A 24,283-nucleotide genomic window follows, 5' to 3' on the forward strand; every position below is an offset into this window, starting at 1 on the left:
CTATGACAAAAATAAATGCACAGAAATAAAAATGTGGAGATCTTGAGGCTGGAGAAATGGTTCTGTGGTTAAAAGCACTTGTTGCTCTTTTAGAGGACCTGGGTTCAGTTTCCAGCCACATCATGGTGGTTCATAACCACCCATAGCTCCAGTTCCAGGGGGTAGAATATCTTCTGCTGATCAGTGTGAGCATCATCATGTATATGGTGCATATATATATATAAATGCATTCGAAACAGAGATCTTACAAAAGCTTCGAGGGGACAGCCACAGGAGTATTTTGAGAAATTTAGCTTAAAACCTCACTGAGAGATGACTTAAAAAACTTTGAGATAAAACTAGCAAATTTTTGGGGAATTTTAGTATTGTCAAACTAGAAAGCAGGCACTCAAGAATAATTTTTTTTTTTAATTAACTTGAGTATTTCTTATTTACATTTTGAGTGTTATTCCCTTTCCCGGTTTCTGGCCAAATATCCCCCTAATCCCTCCCCCTCCCCTTCCTTATGGGTGCTCCCCTCTCCATCCTCCCCCCATTACCGCCCTCCCCTCAACAATCACGATCACTGGGGGTTCAGTCTTAGTAGGACCCAGGGCTTCCCCTTCCACTGGTGCTCTTACTAGAATATTCATTGCTACCTATGAGGTCAGAGTCCAGGGTCAGTCCATGTATAGTCTTTAGGTAGTGGCTTAGTCCCTGGAAGCTCTGGTTGCTTGGCATTGTTGTTCATAAGGGGTCTTGAGTCCCTTCAAGCTCTTCCAGTTCTTTCTCTGATTCCTTCAGCGGGGGTCCTATTCTCAGTTCAGTGGTTTGCTGCTGGCGTTCGACTCTGTATTTGCTGTATTCTGGCTGTGTCTCTCAGGAGCGATCTACATCCGGCTCCTGTCGGCCTGCACTTCTTTGCTTCATCCATCTTGTCTAATTGGATGGCTGTATATGTATGGGCCACATGTGGGGCAGGCTCTGAATGGGGGTTCCTTCTGTGTCTGTTTTAATCTTTGCTTCTCTATTCCCTGCCAAGGGTATTCTTGTTCCCCTTTTAAAGAAGGAGTGAAGCATTCACATTTTGATCATCCGTCTTGAGTTTCATTTGTTCTAGGCATCTGGGGTAATTCAAGCATTTGGGCTAATAGCCACGTATCAATGAGTGCATAACATGTGTGTTTTTTCTGTGATTGGGTTACCTCACTCAGGATGATATTTTCCAGTTCAACCATTTGCCTCTGAATTTCATAAAGTCATTGTTTTTGATAGCTGAGTAATATTCCATTGTGTAGATGTACCACATTTTCTGTATCCATTCCTCTGTTGAAGGGCATCTGGGTTCTTTCCAGCTTCTGGCTATTATAAATAAGGCTGCTATGAACATAGTGGAGCATGTGTCCTTTTTATATGTTGGGGCATCTTTTGGGTATATGCCCAAGAGAGGTATAGCTGGATCCTCAGGCAATTCAATGTCCAATTTTCTGAGGAACCTCAGACTGATTTCAGAATGGTTGTACCAGTCTGCAATCCCCCAACAATGGAGGAGTGTTCCTCTTTTCTCCGCATCCTCGCCAGCATTTGCTGTCACCTGAGTTTTTGATCTTAGCCATTCTCACTGGTGTGAGGTGAAATCTCAGGGTTGTTTTGATTTGCATTTCCCTGATGACTAAAGATGTTGAACATTTCTTTAGGTGTTTCTCAGACATTCGGCATTCCTCAACTGTGAATTCTTTGTTTAGCTCTGAACCCCATTTTTTAATAGGGTTATTTGTCTCCCTGAGGTCTAACTTCTTGAGTTCTTTGTATATTTTGGATATAAGGCCTCTATCTGTTGTAGGATTGGTAAAGATCTTTTCCCAATCTGTTGGTTGCCATTTTGTCCTAACCACAGTGTCCTTTGCCTTACAGAAGCTTTGCAGTTTTATGAGATCCCATTTGTCAATTCTTGATCTTAGAGCATAAGCCATTGATGTTTTGTTCAGGAAATTTTTTCCAGTGCCCATGTGTTCCAGATGCTTCCCTAGTTTTTCTTCTATTAGTTTGAGTGTATCTGGTTGCACTCAAGAATTATTAAACAGAATATAGGTTTTTTTTTTTTCCCTAAGAAAGTTTGGCAGTTTCTACTCTAACCAACACACTTCTGAATCATACCAATAATATAGAAATATTTTCATAGATTCCTAGAGAATGTTGATTCTACATGGTTCTAACTGCAGAGGAAGACATACATAAATGAAAACTACAAGTGTGCTAGATGTGTTGGCACACTTCAATCCCAGGCTCATGAAGTAGAGGAGGGGGTCTTTGTGAGTTCAAGGCCAGCCACTGTTACATAAGGAGACCTTGCCTAGAAAAGAAAAAAAGAAAAGAAAAAGAGAAAATAAAATAAAATATTGAGGCTGGAGAGATGGCTCAGCAGTTACACATGTAACTTGTAGAGGCCCAAGTTCCCAGCACTCATGTCAGGTGGTTCACAGCTACCTTGAACTCCAGCTCCAGGAGATCCAGTGCCCTTTTTGAGTTCTGTGGTTATTGCACTCACAAGCACTGTGTGTGTGTGTGTGTGTGTGTGTGTGTGTGTGTGTGTGTGTCACTTGTTACTAAGCCTGCCTACTCATAGCAATTTTTTATATAGTGAGTTGAAGGAGAGAGAAACTGACACACAAACTCTCATGAATACACATACCTGGCACCTGCGGGCACACATACATTTTATAATAAATTACAGGCTATTAAAGACTAAGACTCAAAATCAAAATGTCAAAGGAAGTAACAATTTCAATATAATGGTGTGTGTGAGATGCAGTTAAACATTCAAAGGAGTAAGAATTTATACTAGAGATCCTTAACTTTTATAAGTTAACTGATATCCAAAATAATATGTTTTTATTTGTGTGTGTGTATCTGATGTATGCATGTGCTTATATGCCAGTACATGTGCAGAGGCCAGAGGAAAATTCTCTGTTCTGCTCTGTTGCTCTCCATCTTTACTCCTTTGAGACACAATTTCTCATTGAATCTGGGACTAGACTGGGTAGCCAGAAGCCAGATGACAGGCCAGCAAGTCCACAGTCCTCCTATTTATGCCTTCCCCCTTTATTTTTTTAGATGTCTTCTGTAGCTATGGTTGAGCACATGTTTGTTTAGGCAGTGCACAGCTCCAGGATCCATCCCTACACAAATTATAATTGTGAATGTTTTCCATCTTCCATATGCCTTGATCTTTCATATCATATGAAAAATCTCCTCCTTCAGAGCTCCTCCTGGGGATCAGATCAAGGGTCTCAGGGAGGTAAGGTGAGTGCTGTACCACCGAGCTAGCCCCAGAACCCTAAAGACAGTCGGTGTTAGAACTCTCGAGAGAAATCACTGTGTGTAAAGAGTAAAGACAAGATTTTTTAATAAACAGGATAGAGAAAAATGATGTGCTTATGGAAAATAGCTTTTAGTCCAGGACTAGTTAGAGGTTTACAACAGAATTTGGAAAGCACTGCATTAAGTTACTGTGCTCTACTGAAAGACTGTTCTGTTTCACAGAACATCAAAGAAGGATTTTCTTGTGATAAAATTTGTTCTTTGCAAGTAATTGGTGAGGCTAACTGTGTTAAGTATGCAAAGTTACTGCAGCTCTGCAGTTTCTGAGATATGCAAGCCATGGTGCTGTGAGTGGGACTGCTAAGTTCTTAATGTGGTCAGAGGAGTCAGGTAGCACATGGTCTGGAACTTGAAATTCTACAAGACCAAAGTGAACGAGCTATCACATAAAAAGTAATAACCTTTACAGAGGCCAATAAAATATCTGTAGATGAGAACAGAATTAACCCAGGTATAATATCTTTTGACTTTAGAAGTACCTCAGATGTCCTGAATACACCAGACACTAAGGATCTAAGGATTTAAGGCAATACTACTTAAAAAACATGTTTAGTTGTTGTTAAGTGGCCAAACTCAGTCTGCTACTAGATTGGGCTTGCTCTCACTTCTGCAGCTTGTATCTTGTATCCCATAGTTTCTTTTGTTGTTTGTTTTTTTTTTTTTTTTTTTTTTTGAGACTCACAGGCTAGCCAGGAGTTTGCTGTGTAGCTTAGGATGGCCTCCATCTTTAGTGGTCTTACTGATTCTGCCTCCTGAGTTCTGGGATTATAGTATATGGCATGCCCAGCTTACATTGCCCAAGTGTATCTATAATGGTGTGTGTGTGTGTGTGTGTGTGTGTGTGTGTGTGTGTGTGTGTGTGTGTGTGCATGTATGTGTGTGTATGAATCCCAGATTTCATTATAGTATGGTTTTGCTGTGGGGGAATGGGGACTGACTCTGTTTCCTGAATGCATAATTAAATGCTGTTCATTGAATCCGACTAAGAAAAGTAGTAATAGTGGCTTTCAACACCACCTCCAAACTTCTGTTCCTTTGCGGATGAGGCCCACCCATCCTACCTGTTGTATCCATTTTTCCTTTCCAGTAGACAAGGAAGTGGAGCTGAATGTGGTAAATATGTCATAAGAAATGTTTAGATTATTAGTTAATAATCTATGTAATAATAGTGAATGTAGTTTAAAATAAAAAATTTTAAACTTAAAAACTTTGACCAATTAAAGGTACTCCCCCTGCCCCAGACCAATTAAAGTGAGAACTAAGGACAGCTCTCAGGTTCCCTACTTTTCATCCCTATGGTTTGTACTTATTCTGCCTGTTTCATGCAGCCAACTGTCTTAGAATCCTGAGTTAGAGGCCCCACGTAACCCCAGCTTAAGGGTGACACATTTGAGCAAACTCATTCTGGAGGTTCCTAGTAACTTCAAGTCTTATACTGAAATAAAAGCTAAGGAATTGTGTCATTTACTCAAAGTAAGTCAATAGCTTCAGTTTTTCTTTTAGGTAAGGGCATATCAGGAACATGCCAATTTCCAAGTCTGGAGTATACTTTTAAAAATAATCATAATTTTAAAGGGTAGCCTATTGCTTGCAACCTAACTAAGACCCTTAGGGATCAGGGTAAGAAGGTGCAAAGTCAAGGACACAGACTCTGGGAATTGGGCAAGTGGCAAAACTAAACTCATATATTAGAGGAACTGGGCAAACCTTTATACACCCCTCCTAGCATCTCATTGGCTTTCAAGTGGCCAGATATGACACTGTCTTTTTCTCAATGGCTCACTCCATTCCCTGGTCCAACATTAATGGTCTCTAACTGTCCTGTCTAGGTTGGCTCAGGGAGGAAGTATCAGCAGCACATATGCCAGCATTGCGACTGGGCCTGTTCCTCCTACAATAGCCATTTTGTCCTAGCACATCTGTTTACCATTCTATTGGCTATTGGACACACTGAAAAGAGTCACAAATGTAGGTACCTTGACAATATAAAGTAAAAAGGGTTGGATTTGCTCTTTGTCTTGAAACAACTAAAAACTAGACAAAAGGCCTGTAACAGTATCGCTTGAGACATTAGACATCAGACAAAAGAGGCAAAATAAAATAAGCCTGTGATTGGTTGAGGAGGTTGCCAGATACAATATAGGCAGGGCAACTTGAGTCTGTTCTGGAGACTCTGATTTGAGGTTAAATTGCAGTCTAGGAAGCCTATGGAAATTATAATAATCTAGGAAGCCTATGGAGATTATAATAATCTAGGAAGCCTATGGAGATTATAATAATCTAGGAAGCCTATGGAAATTATAATAATCTAGGAAGCCTATGGAGATTATAATAATCTAGGAAGCCTATGGAGATTATAATATACCTGTCAAAGAGCTAAGATGGAAGACACACTTCAGAAATCGGGATGTGAGTCCCTTAAAGTCGGCCAGGGAGTAATCAATGGGCACATTTCCCTGCGTCCAGAAAGCAGACACCTAAGATGATCTTTCCCAGTAGTATCTAAGCTCTCGCAGGGCCGGATAAAGCAACTGCCCAAAGAAGGCAGTTGGCACTTGGGGCACTGAAAGCAAATCTGGACCTGAGTAAGCAGTCCTATTCTGTAGTTGTGGGTGTTCTGGAGCTCACTGTGCATGTCAGGTAGCTGAAACTCATGGCAGTCTCCTTTGTTAGCCTCTCAACTCCTGAGATTATGTCATCTATTATGCTTGGCCATGTGGGTTGTAAAGGACGAGATGCACTACCAAGTGGCAGAGACTTATTGTTAGGGCTCTGACACTACTAGAAGGGATGGGCCACCTTGTCAGGCTATGTACATGGGTGATTCTAGTAGGTTTGGAAAACAGCATTAAACCAAAGGTCTTTAGACCTTATGCCTTTAGACCTTATGGTATTTGCACTGCTAGATTTTAGAATTACGTTTTTCTTTCCCTCTTGGGGACCCTTAAGCAATATGTATCCCATTATTATATTTTGTAAGCTCACAATTTAAAGGGGTTTATAAGTTCAAGAAAAAGGAATTATGTTGGAATAAGTTGTGAGTTTCTTCCAATGATTGATGTAGGTGATGTTAATATGAAATTTTGAGTTTTAGAATTGATGCTAAAACAAATTAAGACTTTTGGGGACCATTGGGACAGAATGAAAAAGACATGAATTTGGGGAAGAGGTAATGGCAGTGTTAAGTTTTGAATGTGTGTCTCCAAAATTCTTATTTGAATGTCTTACCCTCAGTGTGATGATGTCAGGAGGCAGGGCTTTGGGAAGATAATGAGACCCAAGATGAGGTCATAAAGGTGGAGCTCCCATGATGAAATTAATGTTCTTATTAAGAGAGGCATAGGAACTTCCTCTTCCTCATAGAGAAAACATGAAGATTAGCCGTTTGAAAGAGGAAGAAGCAGGTCCTCAAAGAGCCAGATAGCTAGCACATCATCTGACTTTGTAGCCTCCAAAACTGTGAGCAGTGTCATAGAGTTACCCAGTGTGTTGCGTTTTGTTGTAGTTGCCTCACTGTGACAGTTTTTTTTGCAGTTTTTAAACTGTTCTGAAAGTTGTCAGTTTCAGGGTAGAGTCCTCTGATGTGCAAACATTTATGTTTGATGTACTGCCATGTCTGTTTGATGCTTTTGCCATGTATGTACATATTTCCTGCTTATTTTTGTCTAAGATTTATATAGCTTTTATTTTTATATTTAAATCTTTAACCTAGTAAGTTTTGTATGTGCTGTAAGAGTCCAAATTCACTCTGTGTGTGGATATCTCAGTTTCATGACCTTGTTGTTGAAGAAAATATCCTTTCCCATTTTGTAGTCTTAGCACTCACAGAGATTGTTTGACAGTATGTTAGAGTATCTCTGAGGTCTATAGTTATCTAGTTGTCTTCCACTATATCAGCACCGTATGTGTTATTAGTACATGGCTCTTTAATATGTTTAGAGAGCAGGAGGCATGAACCCTGCATCTCTCTTCTCCTTCAGAGTTGTTTTGGTTATTTACAGCCCTTTAAAGTTCCATATGAATTTTAGGATCTATACCCATAAGCAATGCTGTTTCACTGAATCTGCAGATCATTTGAAGAGTTTGGAAATCTTCAAAATAAATCTTTGAGTAAATGAACATAGGGTATTTTTTTCCTTATTTGGGTTTTTACCCTTTTCAGTGAAATATTGTAGTTTCAGAGCACAAGTCTTACTTACCTCCTTGGCTAAGTTTCTTTAGCATGTGCTTATTTGCTTGCTTGTTTGTTTATTATGTGTGTGCACATATGCGTATGCCATAGTATATGTGTGGGGGTCAGAGAATAGCTCAGGAGTCAGGTTGGGCTTTTCTTGTTTCTGTGCTGTGCTCCATACTCTAGGCCCACTGGCCTAAAAGCTCCCAGATGATTCCTAACTCTGCCTCCCATTTCAACATAAGCATGCTGGGGTTATAGATGGGGCTACCCTTTCTGGCTTTTATGAATTGTGGTGATTGACAGTGTCAGGCCTGCATGGCTCATGCAAAATTACCTGTGAAGCTGCATCCCCAGCCCCATCTTTATTCTTTTTGGTGCTGTTATAAATTGAATTTTGATTTCTTTCTCAGATTACCCATTGATAATGTGTAGTAACACAGCTCATTTATCTACATTGATTTTATATCCTGCAATTTTGGTATTTTTTTTAAACAATCATAGCTTTTGTGAAATCCTTACATTTTCTAGAAATAACATGGTGTCTGCAAGCATCATTTTACTTCCTCCTATTAATTTAAATCCCTTTCTTTTTCCCCCTTTCTTATATAACTATTCTAGCTAGAACTATAAATGGATTGAATACATGTGTCAAAATTAACATTGTCAGAAAAAATAAAACCACCACCTTACTACAATCTAGTTCCATTTGAACATTGTAAATCCTTACTAAAGAATATGTGTGATTGAAAATAAATCCAAACAACCTAATCCCAGAGACAAGTGCCAAAATGGCAACACACACACACACACACACACACACACACACACACACACACACACACAAATGAAGGCAACATGACTTCTTAAAATTACTAATTCCATAATAGTTGACTCCAGGGAGAATGAATTAGATGAAAAATCAAAGTATTCAAAAGAATAATTATAAGAATGTTGAATGAAATCCAAGAGGATATGAATAAGCTTATTGTTATATTTAGTGACTACAAACAGCAGGGTGAAATAAGGAAGTCAATGTAGAATATGAAAGAGGAATTAAGTAGAGGTACAAATACTGAAGAAAAGTTGAAAAATTGGAAATGAAAATACCAATAAATGAAATAAAAACCTTAGTGGGAAACCTTGGTAGTAGAATTAAATGGAAGTTAGTGTTAGAACTTGAAGACAAGCTAAGAGAATTAGAATACTCAGTGACAAAAATGAAATAAATAAGGAAGCATGAACAAGATCTGAGACCCATGGGAAACTATTAAAAGTCCAAATTTACAAATCATGGATATAGGACAAGAAAAATGAGCAAAAGGCAGAGGCAATGTATTCAAGAAAGGTATGGGAAAATTTCCAAATCTAGTGAATGAGGTGGCTATCAGATGTAGGCGGCATTTAGAAAACCAAATAAATAAGATCAAAAAAGAAGATGCCACATCATACTCTGCTTAAAACAGTAAGTATTCAGAACAGAGACTATTGAGAGCCGTCTGAGAGAAGCACTAGTCACATATAAAGGCAAACCTATCAAGATGACAGTAGATAGCCTAATTAACTTTAATCGTCAACTTGACACAGCCTAGAATTCACCTAAGGGAAAAGTCTCAGTTGAAGCATTCCTTAGGTCAAATAGATATGTGGGATGTTTTAAGGAATTTTCTTTATTGTTAACTGACATAGAATGACCCAGCCCAAAGTGGGTGATACCATTCCCTAGGCAGGTGGTCCCTCTAGGCTATATAAGGAAACTAATTATGCATGAGCATGAGATAAAGCAAGCAAATGCAATAACATGTAGCACGTCTCCATGATTTCTGCATACTTTCTTGGCTGTAAGTGAATGTCCTGGTTAGAGGTAATGCTGTGGTCATGGAATAGCAACCAAGCCTGCCTTGAAGTTCCAGTGAGTTTTTGCCATGTCTTCTTTCAGTGACCTGGAAGTATAAGTCAAATAAGTCTTTTCCTCCTGAAAGTTGCCTTTTGTCTTTGTGTTTTATTACAGTAGTGGAAAGGAAACTAGAACAGTGGATTTCTCAACAGAGGATCTAAAAGTTATGAACTTTTAGAATAATAAATACCAAGGTCTCAAAGACAGTAGTGGCCAACCAAGATTTACTATACTCAGCAAAGGTATCCTTAATAATTAAAGAAGGAAAAAGTTTCTATGATAAAGGAACTCATGACTACTAATGAAGCATTAGGGAAGATACTTAAGGGAATTATACACTGAATAGAAAGAGAAACATTCATGAAGCTATAGGTGAGACTGTCCCACTAGGTTGATAACCAAATGATTAGGAAAGTACTAGATATGAACAAAAAAAAAAAAGTACCCAAATGACAGGAGTTAATGCATGAATACTGCTTTTAATACTGAATGCTCCTAGTTTCTAATTAGAAAATAATGACCTGTAGGTTGGATTAAAACACTGGACCCAAGCAAGATATGATAGTTCACACGTTTAACCCTATCACTCAGGAGGCAGAAGCAGGAGAGCTTTTTTGAGTTCAGGACAGGCAGGGCTACATAGAGACTTGTCTCAAGCAACAAAACCATAACAAAGAAGCCCAGACCCGTCTATGTGTAGTATACCAGACCCGTCTATGTGTAGAAACACACATAACTGTCAACGCTAAGCACAGTCCTGGGATAAAAGGGGAAAAGAGATTCCAAGTAAGTACATACACCTAGAAAGCAAGTGGGTATAGGAAATAGTATTCCTGCACAAAGACTTCAAACCAAAATTGTGATAAAGACAGTCATGTTATTTAAGGGAACAGTTCCTGAAGATGACAGATACTTCAATTCTAAATGTATAGCTCCTGAGTATGAATATACCCTATTTCATAAGGCAAACACTATTGAGCTATAAAGGCACAGATTGACCTTAGTACCATGGCAGTAGTTACTTGAGTATCTTACTCTAATTGGTAGGCCATTCATGCAAACAGACAAAAATATCAACAAAGAAATAGAGTTAAGTGATATTATAAATCAAATGGACTTAACAGACATCAACAGAATATTGTACCCAAGCTTTGCAGAATATACATTTTTTCTCAGATGCTCATGGAACATTTTTTGAAAAGGGTCATATTTTAGAGCACAAAGCAAATCTAAAGAATATAAGAAAATTGAAATACTTTCTTGTGCTTTAACTGATTACAGTTTTTTTTTTGTTTTGTTTTGTTTTTTTTTTAGGAGCTGGGGACCAAACCCAGGGCCTTGCGCTTCCTAGGCAAGCGCTCTACCACTGAGCTAAATCCCCAACCCCAACTGATTACAGTTTAATAAAGCTAGTAATCAACAGCATGAAAAATTACTGAATGTACACAAAATCATGGAGCAGCACAGTATTGAATGAATCATTTAAAAAATAAGGAAATTAAAAAAATCCTATAATTGAAAAAAACAAGCCACAAGATATAAAAACCTATGGAGCCAATGAAAGCATTCCTCTGGTTATGTGTGGTGGTTGGGTGGGTCTGTACATGTGTGCAGTTGTACTTGTTCATGAGTATGCAACTGGGGTCTGGAGGCAGGTATCCAGTGTCCTTCCTTCCCTTCCCTTACCTTGTCTCCTGACCTTAGTTTTCAAGACAGGATCTCACTGAACCTCAGCTAGCTAATTTTTCCAAATTGGTTAACCAGGGAACTACTGGGATCTGCATCTACTTGTCTTTGTTCCCCAGTGTCAAGCTTATTGACAAATTGCCATGCTTGGTTTTCAGGTGGGTGCTGGGGATTTAAACCCATGACCATATGCTTGTTCAACAAGCATGTTACCCACTGACCCATGCCCTACCTCCTAATGAAAACATTTCAAAGAGAAGTTTATAGCTAGACATTCGTACATTAAAGAAATCTGAGACATACAAAGTAATTTAACATTTTAAAAAATTCTGTTTTATGTGTATGAGTGCTTACCTGCAGGCATGTGTATGTGTACCATGTGCATTCCTGGTGCTTATAGAGGTCAGAAGAGGGTGCCAGCTCCCCCTGAAGCTAAAATGATGGTCATTGTGAGCCATGATGTGGGAGCTGAGAACTGACTTTGCATCTTCAGTGAGAACAGTCAGCGTTCTTGACCCTTGAGCTCTCTCCAGCTCCAGCATCAATTTAGTTTTGCATCTCAAGATCTTAGAAAAATAAGAACAAATTAAATCTAAAGTTAGCGAATGGAAAGATAGCAGAGATTAGGCAAGAAATTATAAAATGGAAGTAAAAAGAACAATACAAGTAATTAAATGGTTGGTTGGCGGGAAGGGGAGGGTGGATGGGATGGGGGTTTATGGATGGGAAACTGAGAAACCCGAAAAGGGTATATTACATTTCAAATATAGATAAATAAAAAAAATCCAATAAAAAAAGAAATGGTTGGTTTGATATTCATCATATTGCACAATATATGCCAGACTCAGAATGACAAATATTATTTTCTCTCACTTGTGGAACAACAAAAACATATATATGTATGTGTGTGATATTATGTATATACCATGTATGTGAAGACACATGCATGAGTGAATGGCATGAAAGCAGAAGAGACACATGGAGAGGAAGAGGAAGAATACCTGTAGGAAAAGGGGGGAATATAGGGAGACGGTATAGGGAGTAATTACGGTCAAAGCACATGAAATAACTTGAAAGAGGTTTTTCATGTGTAGCCTTTTATTTTTTCTTGTGTTCTGAGTTTTTTTTTTCCATGAATGAGTATTGAATTTATTGAATGGTTTTACTAGATGATTTGAGATGATGTGGTCTTTTAATTTTCAAACAATATTTTTTTGAAAATATGTACAGAACAATACATGAAAGATCAACATGTAGGGCTTGTAATTTAGTAGTTGTGACTCATTTAACTGAAGACACAGAACAGTCAGCATCCCAGAAACTGTTTCATGCCTCTATCCTTAACTCCTCAAAGGCAACCAGTGTGCTGATTTGTTAACAATAAATTGTATTTAAACTTTCTACAAAGTTGAACATATGTATTCTCTTTGTTTGTTACTCACATTGTGTTTGAGAAATTTTACTCCTTGCTCTCTGAATTGGCAACTTATTGATTTTCTTTGGTTTATATAGTTACTGAATAGATTGTTTGATTTCTAAGGGACATTAGGTTGTTTATGGTTTTAAAGGACTATTAACAAATCATGTTGCTATGCTATAAACTCATATACTTACTTGTGTATTGGTCTATATGTGCATGCATTACTTTTGGGCATCTGTTGTTAGTCTTTGTAGTAGAGCATAAACAGCATCCACTGTATGCATCTGCCCACCTTTGGTAGAGAGGACTGTAGAAATAAATGGTAGTGCCTGCCTCACTTGGGCAAGGACCTGGCTTCAAACCCTAGCATGAGAAACAAACTTTGATATATACTAGAATTATTTTAAAAATGATCGTAGGATTTTGTTGGTTACTGCATAGTTTCAATGCCACTTGACATTGTGTTACACAGGTTTTTCTCCTCTTAAGGGTGCCCACCCAATCATATGCCATTCTAAGTTCAAATTAATTTTCCAAACCAATAAATGATTTTGAAAATATTTTATTTATTGGTACTTCAGTTGTCTGTGATATAACTCAGTCCTCAGTTCATTCTCTCTCTCTCTCTCTCTCTCTCTCTCTCTCTCTCTCTCTCTCTCTCTCTCTCTCTCTCTCTCTCTCACACACACACACACACACACACACACACACACACACACACAAGAAAAAGAAAAAGAAAAGAAAAATTTGTGCAGTGAGGATGAGGAAGACTTGTGCTTGTGGCCTCCGGCACCCAGGGTACCACAGCAGAGGAGGATTGAGTCAGCCTGCAGGACATTGAGAGGCCGTCTGTTAATGAAATAAAAGTTGATTGCTGTTATAACAAGGAAAAGGGGAGGGAGGGGGTGAAGGAAGAAAGAGAGGAAGGGAACAAAGATGAAGTACTTACACAGTCTCTTCCTGGAAATGTTTTCTCTTACAAAATTGTGAGACTTGCAAGAGTCAAAATAACACAAAGATTCTTTGCTGCCTTAAAATTCTTTGTAAATTCCACAGAAAAATTATTTGATATGATTCAAAGTATTGAGTTTTATCAGTCTTTAATTTAGTAATGCACATTATGGCAGAAGTTAATTTGTTCATATGCCTGTGTATGTTGTATAAATATAAACACTGTTTAAGCGGCATGCCTTTTCATGAGAGAGCTAATCATATATAGTGTTCTCTTAGCATTTTTAATATGAAATCACCAATAAGTACCTATGTTGAATGTATTTTTTAAAAGGCTCTACAGTTTCTAATATATCTAAACAGAAAATTGTTTTCCAGTTGAACCAACTTCTATAAAAAGTTCCTGTGAAGAGTCAACATTTTATTTTTTACACATTTTATTGGATATTTTTCTATTTACATTTCAAATGTTATCCCCTTTCCCAATTTCTCAAGCATATCCCCCCCCACCTTCTTCTATGAGGGTGTTCCCCCACCCAACCACCCACACCTCGATTTCCCACCTCCCCGCCCTGACATTTCCATACACTGGGGGGTCCAGCCTTGGCAGGACCAAGGGCTTCTCCTATTGGTGCCCAGCAAGGCCATCCTCTGCTACATATGCAGCTGGAGCCATGGGCCTGTCCATGTGTACTTTCGATGATAGTTTAGTTCCAGGGAGCTCTGGTTGGTTGGTATTGTTGTTATTATGGGGTTGCAAACCCCTTCAGCTCCTTCAATCCTTTCTCTAACTCATCCAGTGGTGACCCTGTTCTCAGTTCAGTGGTTGGCTGTAAGCATTCCTTTCTGTATTTGTGCTGCTCTGACTGAACTTGTAAGGAGACAGCTATGTATGTCAGCATGCACTTCTTGGCATAAGCAGTGTTGTCTGGGTTTGATGCTATATGTATATGGGTTGGATCCCCAGGTGTGGCAGGCTCTGAATGGCCATTCCTTCTGCTACAAACTTTGTCTCCATATCACCTCCTATGAATATTTTTGTCCCCCCTTATAAGGACTAAAGCATCCACAGTTTGGTTGTCCTTCTTCTTGAACTTCATGTGGTCTGTGGATTGTATCTTGAGTAATCCGAGCTTTTGTGCTAATATCCACTTATCAGTGACTGCATACCATGTGTGTAGGTTTTTTTTTTTTTTTTTTTTTGTGATTGGGTTAACTCAGGATGATATTTTCTAATTCCATCCATTTGCCTATGAATTTCATAAATAATTGTTTTTAATAGCTGAGTAGAACTCTATTGTGTAGATGTACCACATTTTCTGTATCCATTCCTCTGTTGAAGGGCATCTGGTTCTTCCAGGTTCTGGCTATTGTAAATAAGACTGCTATGAACATAGTAGAGCATGTGTCTTTGTTGTATGTTGGGGCATCTTTTGTGTATATGCCCAGGAGAGTTATAGCTGGGTTCTCAGGTAGTACTATTTTCACTCTTCTGAGCACCTTCCAGAGTGATTTTCAGAGAGGTTGTACCAGTTTGCAATCCCACTAACAATGGAAGAGTATTCCTCTTTCGCCCCATCCTTGCCAACATCTGTTGTCACCTGAGTTTTTGATCTTAGTCATTCTGACTGGTGTGAGGTGAAATCTCAGGGTTGTTTTGATTTGCATTTCCCTGATGACTAATGATGTTGAACATTTCTTTAGGTACTTCTCAGCCATTCCTTAGTTGAGAATTCTTTGTTTAGCTCTGTACCCCATTTTTTAGAAATAGGGTTATTTCATTCTCTGGAGTCTAACTTCTTGAGTTCTTTGTAGATATTGGATATTAGCTCTCTATTAGATGTAGGATTGGTAAAGATCTTTCCCAATCTGTTGGTTGCCCTTTTGTCCTAATGACAGTGTCCATTGCTTTACAGAAGCTTTGCAGTTTTATGAGGTCCCGTTTGTCGATTCTTGATCTTAGAGCATAAGCCATAAGCATAAGCATAAGTTCTGTCCAGGAAAACTTCCCCGGTGCCCAGGTGTTCGAGGTTCTTCTCCCTTTCTCTTCTATTAGCTTGAGTGTATCTGGTTTTATGTGGAGATCCTTGATCCACTTGGACTCAAGCTTCATACAGGGCAATTAAAAATGGATAGATTAACTTTCTTCTACATGTGCTGACCTCCACTTGAACTAGCACTATTTGTTGAAAATGCTATCTTTTTTTCACTGGATAGTTTTAGCTCCTTTGTCAAAAATCAAGTGACCATATGTATGTGGCTTTATTTCTGACTCTTCGATTCTATTCCATTGATCTACCTGCTTGTCTCTGTACCATTATCATAGAGTTTTTATGACTATTGCTCTGTAATAAAGCTTGAGGTCAGGGATGGTGATTTGCCCAGAGGTTTTTTTTTGTTTGTTTGTTTGTTTTTGTTTTTGTTTTTTTTTTCATTGTTGAGGATAGTTTTCTTCTCTATCTATGAAGAATTGAGTTGGAATTTGGATGGGGATTGCATTGAATTTGTAGATTGCTTTTGGCAAAATGGCCATTTTTACTATATTAATCCTGCTAATCCATGAGCATGGGAGATCTTTTCATCTTCTGAGATCTTCAGTTTCTTTCTTCAGAGACTTGAAGCTCTTGTCATACAAGTCTTTACTTGCTTGGTTAGAGTTACACTGAGGTATTTTATGTTACTTTGTGACTATTGTGAAGGACGTAGTTTCCCTAATTTCTTTCTCAGCCTGTTTATCCTTTTGAGTAGAGGAAGGCTACTGATATGTTTGTGTTAATTTTATATCCACCCACTTTGCTGAAGTTGTTTATCAGCTATAGGAGTTCTCTGGTGGAACTTTGGGGTCACTTAAATATACTATCATATCATCTGCAAATAGTGATATTTTGACTTCTTCCTTTCCAACTTGTATCCCTTTGACCTCCTTTTGTTGTCTGATTGCTCTGGCTGGGACTTTGAGTACTATATTGAATAAGTAGGGAGAGAGTAGGCAGTCTTGTGCTTGATTTTAGTGGTATTCTTTCAAGTTTCTCTCCATTTAGTTTGATGTTGGCTACTGGTTTGCTGTATATTACTTTTACAATGTTTAGGTATGGTCCTTGAATTCCTGATCTTTCCAAGACTTTTAACATGAAGGGGTGTTGAATTTTGCCAAATGCTGTCTAAGTATCTAATGAGATGATCATGTTTTTTTTTTCTTTGAGTTTGTTTCCCTAGTGGATTATGTTGATGGATTTTCATATATTGAACCATCCCTGTATCCCTGGGATGAAGCCTACTTGATCATGATGGATGATCATTTTGATATGTTCATGGTTTCAGTTTTTTAGAATTTTATTGAGTATTTTTGCATTGATATTCATAAAGGAAGTTGGTCTGAAGTTCTCTTTCTTTGTTGGGTTTTTGTGTGGTATAGGTATAAGTGTAATTGTAGCTTCATTGAAGGAATTAGGTAGTGTTCCTTCTGTTTCTCTTTTGTGGAATAATTTGGGCAGTATTGGTATTAGGTCTTATGTGAAGGTCTGGTAGAATGCTGCAGTAAACCCTTCTGGTCCTGGGCTTTTTATGGTTGGAAGACTTTTAATAACTGTTTCTACTCTTTAGGAGTTATGGGATTGTTTAGTTTATCTGATCCTGATTTAACTTTGGTACCTGGTATCTGTCTAGAAAATTGTCCATTTCATCCAGATTTTCCAGTTTTGTTAAATATAGGCTTTTGTAGTAGGGTCTGATGATACTTTGAATTTCTTCAGATTGTTATGTCTCTCTTTTCATTTTTTAAAATTGGATATATTTCTTTATTTACATTTCAAATGTTATTCCCTTTCCTGGTTTCCTGTCCATAAGTCCCCTATCTCCTCCTCCTCCCCTATAAGGGTGCTTCTCGCCCCCATCTACCCCCCCTTATCATCCCCCTCCCGTCATTTCTCTGCACTGGGGGTCCAACCTTGGCAGGACCAAGGCCTTCCCATTCCACTGGTACCCCAACAAGACTATTCTCTGCTACATGTGCAGTTGGAGCCCTGGGTCCGTCCATGTATAGTCTTTGAGTAGTGGTTTAGTCCCTGGAGCTCTGGTTGGTTGGCATTGTTGTTCTTATGAGGTTGCAAGCCCCTTCAGCTCTTTAGTCCTTTCTCTATTTCCCCCAAAGGGGGTCCCGTTTTAAGTTCAGTGGTTTGCTGCTAGCATTTACCTCTGTATTTGACATGCTTTGGTTGTGTCTCTCATGAGAGAACTATATCCGGTTCCTGTCAGCATGCACTTCTTAGTTTCATCAATCTCATCTAGTTTTTGTGGCTGTATGTACATAGGCCACATGTGGGGCAGGCTCTGAAAGGCTGTTCCTTCAGTCTTTGCTCTAAACTTTGCCTTCATATCCCTTCCTATGTCTCCCTTTTCATTTCTGATTTTGTTAATTCTTTTCTTCTTTTCCCTCTGGTTAGTCTGGCTAAGGGTTTATCTATCTTGTTGATTTTTCTCAAAGAACCGGCTGCTAGTGTTGTTGATTCTTTGTATAGTTGTGTTTGTTTCTCCTTGGTTGATTTCAGCCCTGAGTTTGATTCTTGGTTTCTCCATTTATGTTAATTGAGAGTTTAGCCTGGGCTGGCATTTGTGTTCTCTTAATGTCTATATGACATCTATCTGCTCAGGATCTTCTGGCTTTCATAGTCTGGTGAGAAGTCTGGTGTAATTCTGATAGATCTGCCTTTATGTTACTTGACCTTTTTCCCGTACTGCTTTTAATATTCTTTGTTTTTTGCATTTTGTGTTTTGAGACGAGAATTTCTTTTCTGGTCCAATCTACTTGGAGTTCTGTAGGCTTCTTGTATGTATATGGGCATCTCTTTCTTTAGGTTCGGAAAGTTTTCTTCTATAATTTTGTTGAAGATATTTACTGGCCCTTTAAGTTGAGAATCTTTGCACTCTTCTATATTGATTATCCTTAGGTTTGATCCTCTCATTGTGTCCTTGATATCCTGGAATTTTTGGGTTAGGAGAGTTTTGAGTTTTACATTTACTTTTACTGTTGTGTCAGTGTTTTCTGTGGTATATTTTCTTCTGCCCCTGAGATTCTCTCTTCTATTTCTTTTATTCTGTTGGTGATGCTTGCATCTATGACTCCTGATCTCTTTCCTAGGTTTTCTATCTCCAGGGTTGTCTCCCTTTGTAATTTCTTTATTGTTTCTATTTCCATTTTTTAGATCCTAGATGGTTTTGTTCAATTCCTTCACCTGTTTGGTTGTGTTTTCATGTAATTCTTTAAGGGATTTTTGTGTTTTCTCTTTAAGTGCTTCTACTTGTTTACCTGTGTTGTCTTGTATTTTTTAAGGGAGTTATTTATGTCCTCTTTAAAGGCCTCTATTATCACCATAAGATATGATTTTAAACCCACATCTTGCTTTTCAAGTGTGTTGGGATATCCAGTATTTTGCTTTGGTAGGAGAACTGGGCTCTGATGATGCCAAGCAGTCTTGGTTTCTGTTGCTTAGTTTCCTGTGCTTGCCTCTCGCCATCTGGTTATCTTTGGTGTTAGCTGGTCTTGCTCTCTGTGACGTGGCTTGACCCTCCTGTAAGCCTGTGTGTCAGCACTCCTGGAGAATCTGGGCACAGAGAGCTGTGTCACAGGATCAGTTTCAGGAAGGATCCTGTCCCAGATTGCTCCTAGGTTCCTGTGTCTGGAGGGCTCCAGGTGGGTTCCTCTTGGGCCAGGAATGTGAGCAGAAGTAGTGGTCTCCCCCGAGTCCTTACTTCTGAGAGTCTCTCTCTTCCCAGGGAATTTGGGTACAGAGAGCTGTTGGACTGGTGCAGCTCAGGGTATAGGGGGAAACCAGAAGGATCCTGTCCCAGACTTCTCCTGGGTTCCTGTGTCCTGAGGGCTCCAGGTGGGTCCTGTGGAGCAGAATTGGTGGTCTTACCGCTGCTCTCAGGTGTATCAGAGCTCCTGGAGACTCATTCAATTTCATCATTGAAAATTGAATGCTTGCTCCTCAGCACTGAATTGGTGAATGTGATAGGCATCCAAAAATGATTCCATAAAGCTCAGCATAGATTTAGTAGCATGTATGACTGTGTTTCCTTTGCTCAGTTTGTTGATGTTTATTGGTTTGTGCAGTATAAACTAATCCTCTACTATCCCATTTTGCTGTATGAGTGCTAGTACACCCTTTCATTAAGATAAGATTCTTTTTGCTATATAGTTGTTCTTAGAGCAGATGAGTGGATTCCGGAAGTGCTTAAAACTTAAAACTTGAAGGCTCTTGCCCTGATCCTGAACAAGTCCCCCAAACCTCCCCTCTTAAACTGTGTTACTTTGTATGACGATTCCGTAGAAAATCATGATTCCTTTTATATAGTGCCTCAAGGCAAACAGGATGATGAAGGAGATTGAGTCTTCGTAATTTAACCTTATCAGGTCAAAGAAAAATGTCAGAGGTAGAGTTACCTCATTCAGCCATTGTAGTTTGATGTCTTTCACAGGGTGTAGATTAAATAGTGATGGTTAAATTAAACAATCCCTTTCCAGGAATGGAAGGGTGAAGATGCAGTTGTTTTAAGTAGAGTTTCTGGTATTAGGTTAAGGTTGTATGAAATACATTTTCTCAAATAGTTGATTGAAAAAAGCAGTCAGGAGATCTTTTTGGTTTGTTGGACAGTTGGTTTGTTAGTGAGACAGTTCCTGACTGTATTTGAATGTGTATTCTGGATATTACTTCAGTGGTTATATCTTTTTGTTTTGCAGAGTTGGAGGGCTTTCCGGTGTATTGATGCCTTATTGATAATGGCAGAACACCCGCCTTTGCTAGACACAGCTCAGATTTTAAGTAGCGACATCTCTCTTCTGTCTGCCCCTATTGTAAGTGCAGATGGAACACAACAGGTAAGAAAACAGAAGTGTATTTTACCTCATGTCTTGTAATTGTTTTGTTTTGTTTTGTTTTTTGCCTAAGGGGCTGCTGTCTTTGCTATTGAAAAACCAGTACAAGTAGGCTTGTGTTCTTGTTTTTTTCTGTCCTGTGTAAACATGGCAAGAAAAGTTTTGTCTCTGTTTTTGTTTTCATGTGTGCTCACACACCTTAAGCTTCACCTTCTTTTTTGCTGACTTGCTTTTCAGGGTCAGATGGAAGTCCCCTAAGGTTTTATTTTCCCCCACACTAATCACAGGTATGGTAGATACTCATGTACTCTCATGAGTTTCTGATAGATTTCTGTTAACATTTGTTGTCTGAGGCCAGTTACTGACTTCAATATGAATCTGTTAATCAGTTAATTACAGTTCATTGCCCTGGTTGCCATAACTGTATCCTATTGTGTTGAAGACAAACTACCAGGTCGAGCCATAACCATAAAGACTTAGAACTTGGCTTTCTTCTTTCAAAAAGGAGATTTCACTGGTAAATTCTGTAGAATCTGCGGCTGTGAATAGCAGCAGTGGTGCACATGGCTGTTGAGAACAGCACACACTAAAGCATTAATCTGGGGTTGGTCCAGTAGCTGTGGTAGAATATATAAAACCATATGGCACAGCCTGGAGAGATGATGCAGCCATTAGAGCACACACTTGCTTTCCTTGAAGAGGATCCATGTTCAGTTCCCACCATTCCACATAATGACTTACAACTTCCCTTAGTTACAGGGCTATCCAGTGTCCTTGGCTTTGTGGATATCAGGTACACACATATACACAGACAAAACACTCATATGCATAAAATTAAATCTTAAAAAAACTATACAGCAGATAATAATTGAAGGTAGACAGACAATAAAGTTGACAGTCTATGTTCTTAATATTGGTTCAAAACCTGACTAAGTCAGAGCTTGCCTGTGAGACAGACGAGTCATCAATAGGTGCCTGGAAAAAGGAGCTCACTACAGAGCTCTGCAGACAGGCGAGCATGTGTGCAGGAATGGTGTGGGAATTCCACAGCAACAGGTACCCTCTTCTGTTGTCTTAACTTTCTCAGTGGGATGTTTTTGATCTCTTGGGATCAAATTAACTTTCTTGTATTTGGCTATTAAGATTACCTATCTCCTCAAGAATGCTGGTGTCCACCTCTGTGTCATATTGGCTATAATGGACTTGGCTTACGGATTACAGAGGACTCTTTTGACATACAGTGCAGCTTTTACAGAAATAGTGACAGACATTTCTTATCCCTGCCATGGCTTCTGAACCTGTTTTGGTTTTGTCTTCTTACTAATAAGTTTTTGGTTTTATTTTTTGAGACGGGGTCTCACTGTGTAGCTCAGAGTGCCCTAGAACTTGCTATGTACATCAGGCCATTTTCAAATTCACAGAGATCTCTCAGCCTCTGCCTCCCAAGTGCTGGAATTGAAGGTGTGCACTACTATACCCATTTTGTAATAGATTATGTATTAATTTAATAAATTTATTCATTTGAAATTGTAATACAGATACATTAATTCCCCTTTTCTCCCACACACCCCTCGCCCCTCTTGCTGTCTTTCAAATCCATGCCTTCTCTTTCTCTTACTGTTAAATGTGTGAAACTGTACACACACACACACACACACACACACGCACGCACGCACACACAGAGCTCAGTCTGTATGTATATGATTTCTGGACTGACAGGCTGACCACTTGATGTTGGATAACCGATTGGGGAAGTCTTCTTGGACAAGACTACTCTTCCACTCTAGGCATTCCCAGTCCTTGCCCATAGTTCTTTTGCTAGGGGGAGGACCCCCATGCTTGCCCTCTGCTGTGTGATCACGTTTATTGATTGGTGTTGTCATTGTTCAGGTCATGTTAGGCAGCCATATCGCTGAGACTTGATGAATGTCGTCTCCCTGGCATTTCTAGGAGACACAATCTCACAATGACCTTTCTATTTCTGGTGCTTACCCCTCCCCATACCCTCTTTTTATATAATGATCCCTGAGCGTTAGGTCAAGGAGTTGTGCTCTAGATATATCAGTTGGGAATGGGTATCACATGATTAATCTCTTGTTCTCTGTATTTTGATCTGTGTGGTTTTATGTAATAGTCTCTATTTGTTTCACAGAGAACTTCCTTTGATGAGGGTTTTGGGGTTTTTTTGGTTTTTTTTTTTTTTATTGTAGTATTAGGCTTGTAGGAAAAGAGACTGTATTGAGAATTCTAATATACCACCTCAGTGGTTTCCTCCATTATCATATCAGTGTTAAATATTAATATATAAATCACAACCAGAATGATATCACTAGATAATATACTCTAATGAGCCACTATCTTATATGCAGTCCTTCAGCTACCAAAACATCATGATTTGGTGAATATCAGCTTTATGCTCAGTGTTCTATAGCCCTGTGAGTTTTGACATATGTATACACTGTACTTATATTATCATATATAGAATAGCTTCCCAACTGCAAAAAGCCCCATGTTTCCTCTTTCATCTTTCCTTCACTGTCCTTGGAGTTTTGGCAGCCATTGGTTTTCCTCCTGTCTTTTGTACTTTTATCTCTCCTGGATGCCATGTAATTGAATTCACAGTGTGGGTTTTTTCAGATTGCTTATTCTGACTTCACAATATAGTCTGGACAGTTTCTTGTCATGGTTTAATGACCCTTATCTGCTTTATTATTATTTTTTTTTTTCGAAGCTGGGGACTGAACCCAGGGCCTTGCGCTTGCTAGGCAAGTGCTCTACCACTGAGCTAAATCCCCAACCCCATATCTGCTTTATTATTGTGTAACACCCCATTGTGTTCTAGACTAGGTCATTTGTCTAGTGTTCTTTTAAACCTACTTATGTGACCATTTTAAACCTAAACCTTCTGGTGCAGAGTTCAGGGTGAATCTCAGCTTCATCTCATAGTGTGCACAGTAAGAGAATGACTTTTGGTCATATCATAAAGCAATGTTTAGTTTTGTATGATGCTACCAAACTGTCTTCCAAAGTGTGTGCTTTAGGTTGGATCTAAGATATCCTCAGTGGTAGAGGAAGCCAAGCATAGGAGTGATTAATGCTGTTGGGACTCCGCATTTGCTCAATTTTGGGAAATGAGAGCATCACAGGAGGGATGCCCAGCTCTGTACAAGTTGTTGATATCAGGGACAGTCAGATATTTTGGTTTTAAATGTACCCCAACAGCTTTCTAATTTAAATTTACCTCCTCTGACTTCTTTGCATTTGTCTTCTGAATGGATTGAATATACTTAACATGTTGGTTAAGATAATTTTGGGTGGGCTGGGCTGGTATGCAGCTTGATAAATCATGTACTTAGCCTGTGGTCAGCACTGGATTTAACCCCAGTACTACAATTAGAGGCAGAACTGCTCACCAAATTCTATGGCAAGTCCTAATCATAATTGTCTCCATTTAGTTAATCTCTTTTACTGTTTTCTATGTGTCCCATTTGATCTGAGTCCATAGGCTTTTGCTCTATGTTGGAGACTAAGAGACAGCACAGAGATGCTGATACATTGTCTGAAGCTTTTTAATATTTGTGTTTCCCAAAGAAAGCTGACAGGAATGAGATAGCAGCATGGGCTACAAGGAAGCCTGAGCTGAGAGCTTCGCTGGAAGAGACTCCATGAAAGGCAAGGCAGGACAAATGGGATTGGCTAGTCCTAAAGTGCCAGTAGCTTTAAGCAGTGGGGATGTTTCTTAGTTATTTGGTACCCCCCCCCTTTATTTAGAAAATGGGAAATATGTGCTAGGTCGGTGGTTGAGGCTGTAAAGTTGGGACTGGTTGATTTGGTATAAGGGATGCTCCTGCTGTGCCCTTTATATCCTTGAGAATTGACTTCTCTTTGAGAGGCAGTCTGATACAATGTAAATGAAAATGT

At 39.0% G+C, this 24,283-nt stretch overlaps 1 protein-coding gene across 1 annotated transcript in view; it reads left to right on the top strand.

Annotated features, from left to right (window-relative positions):
- Positions 1-24,283, top strand: part of Fndc3a (fibronectin type III domain containing 3A) — a 161,809-nt gene that overhangs the window by 11,458 nt on the left and 126,068 nt on the right. Inside the window, 1 exon segment of the mRNA XM_032918062.1 lies at positions 20,228-20,365. Coding sequence (XP_032773953.1) covers positions 20,267-20,365 — 99 coding nt within the window. The 5' untranslated portion in view covers positions 20,228-20,266.

The sequence above is a fragment of the Rattus rattus genome, chromosome 12 (assembly GCF_011064425.1).
Source record: "Rattus rattus isolate New Zealand chromosome 12, Rrattus_CSIRO_v1, whole genome shotgun sequence".
NCBI lineage: Eukaryota > Metazoa > Chordata > Mammalia > Rodentia > Muridae > Rattus > Rattus rattus.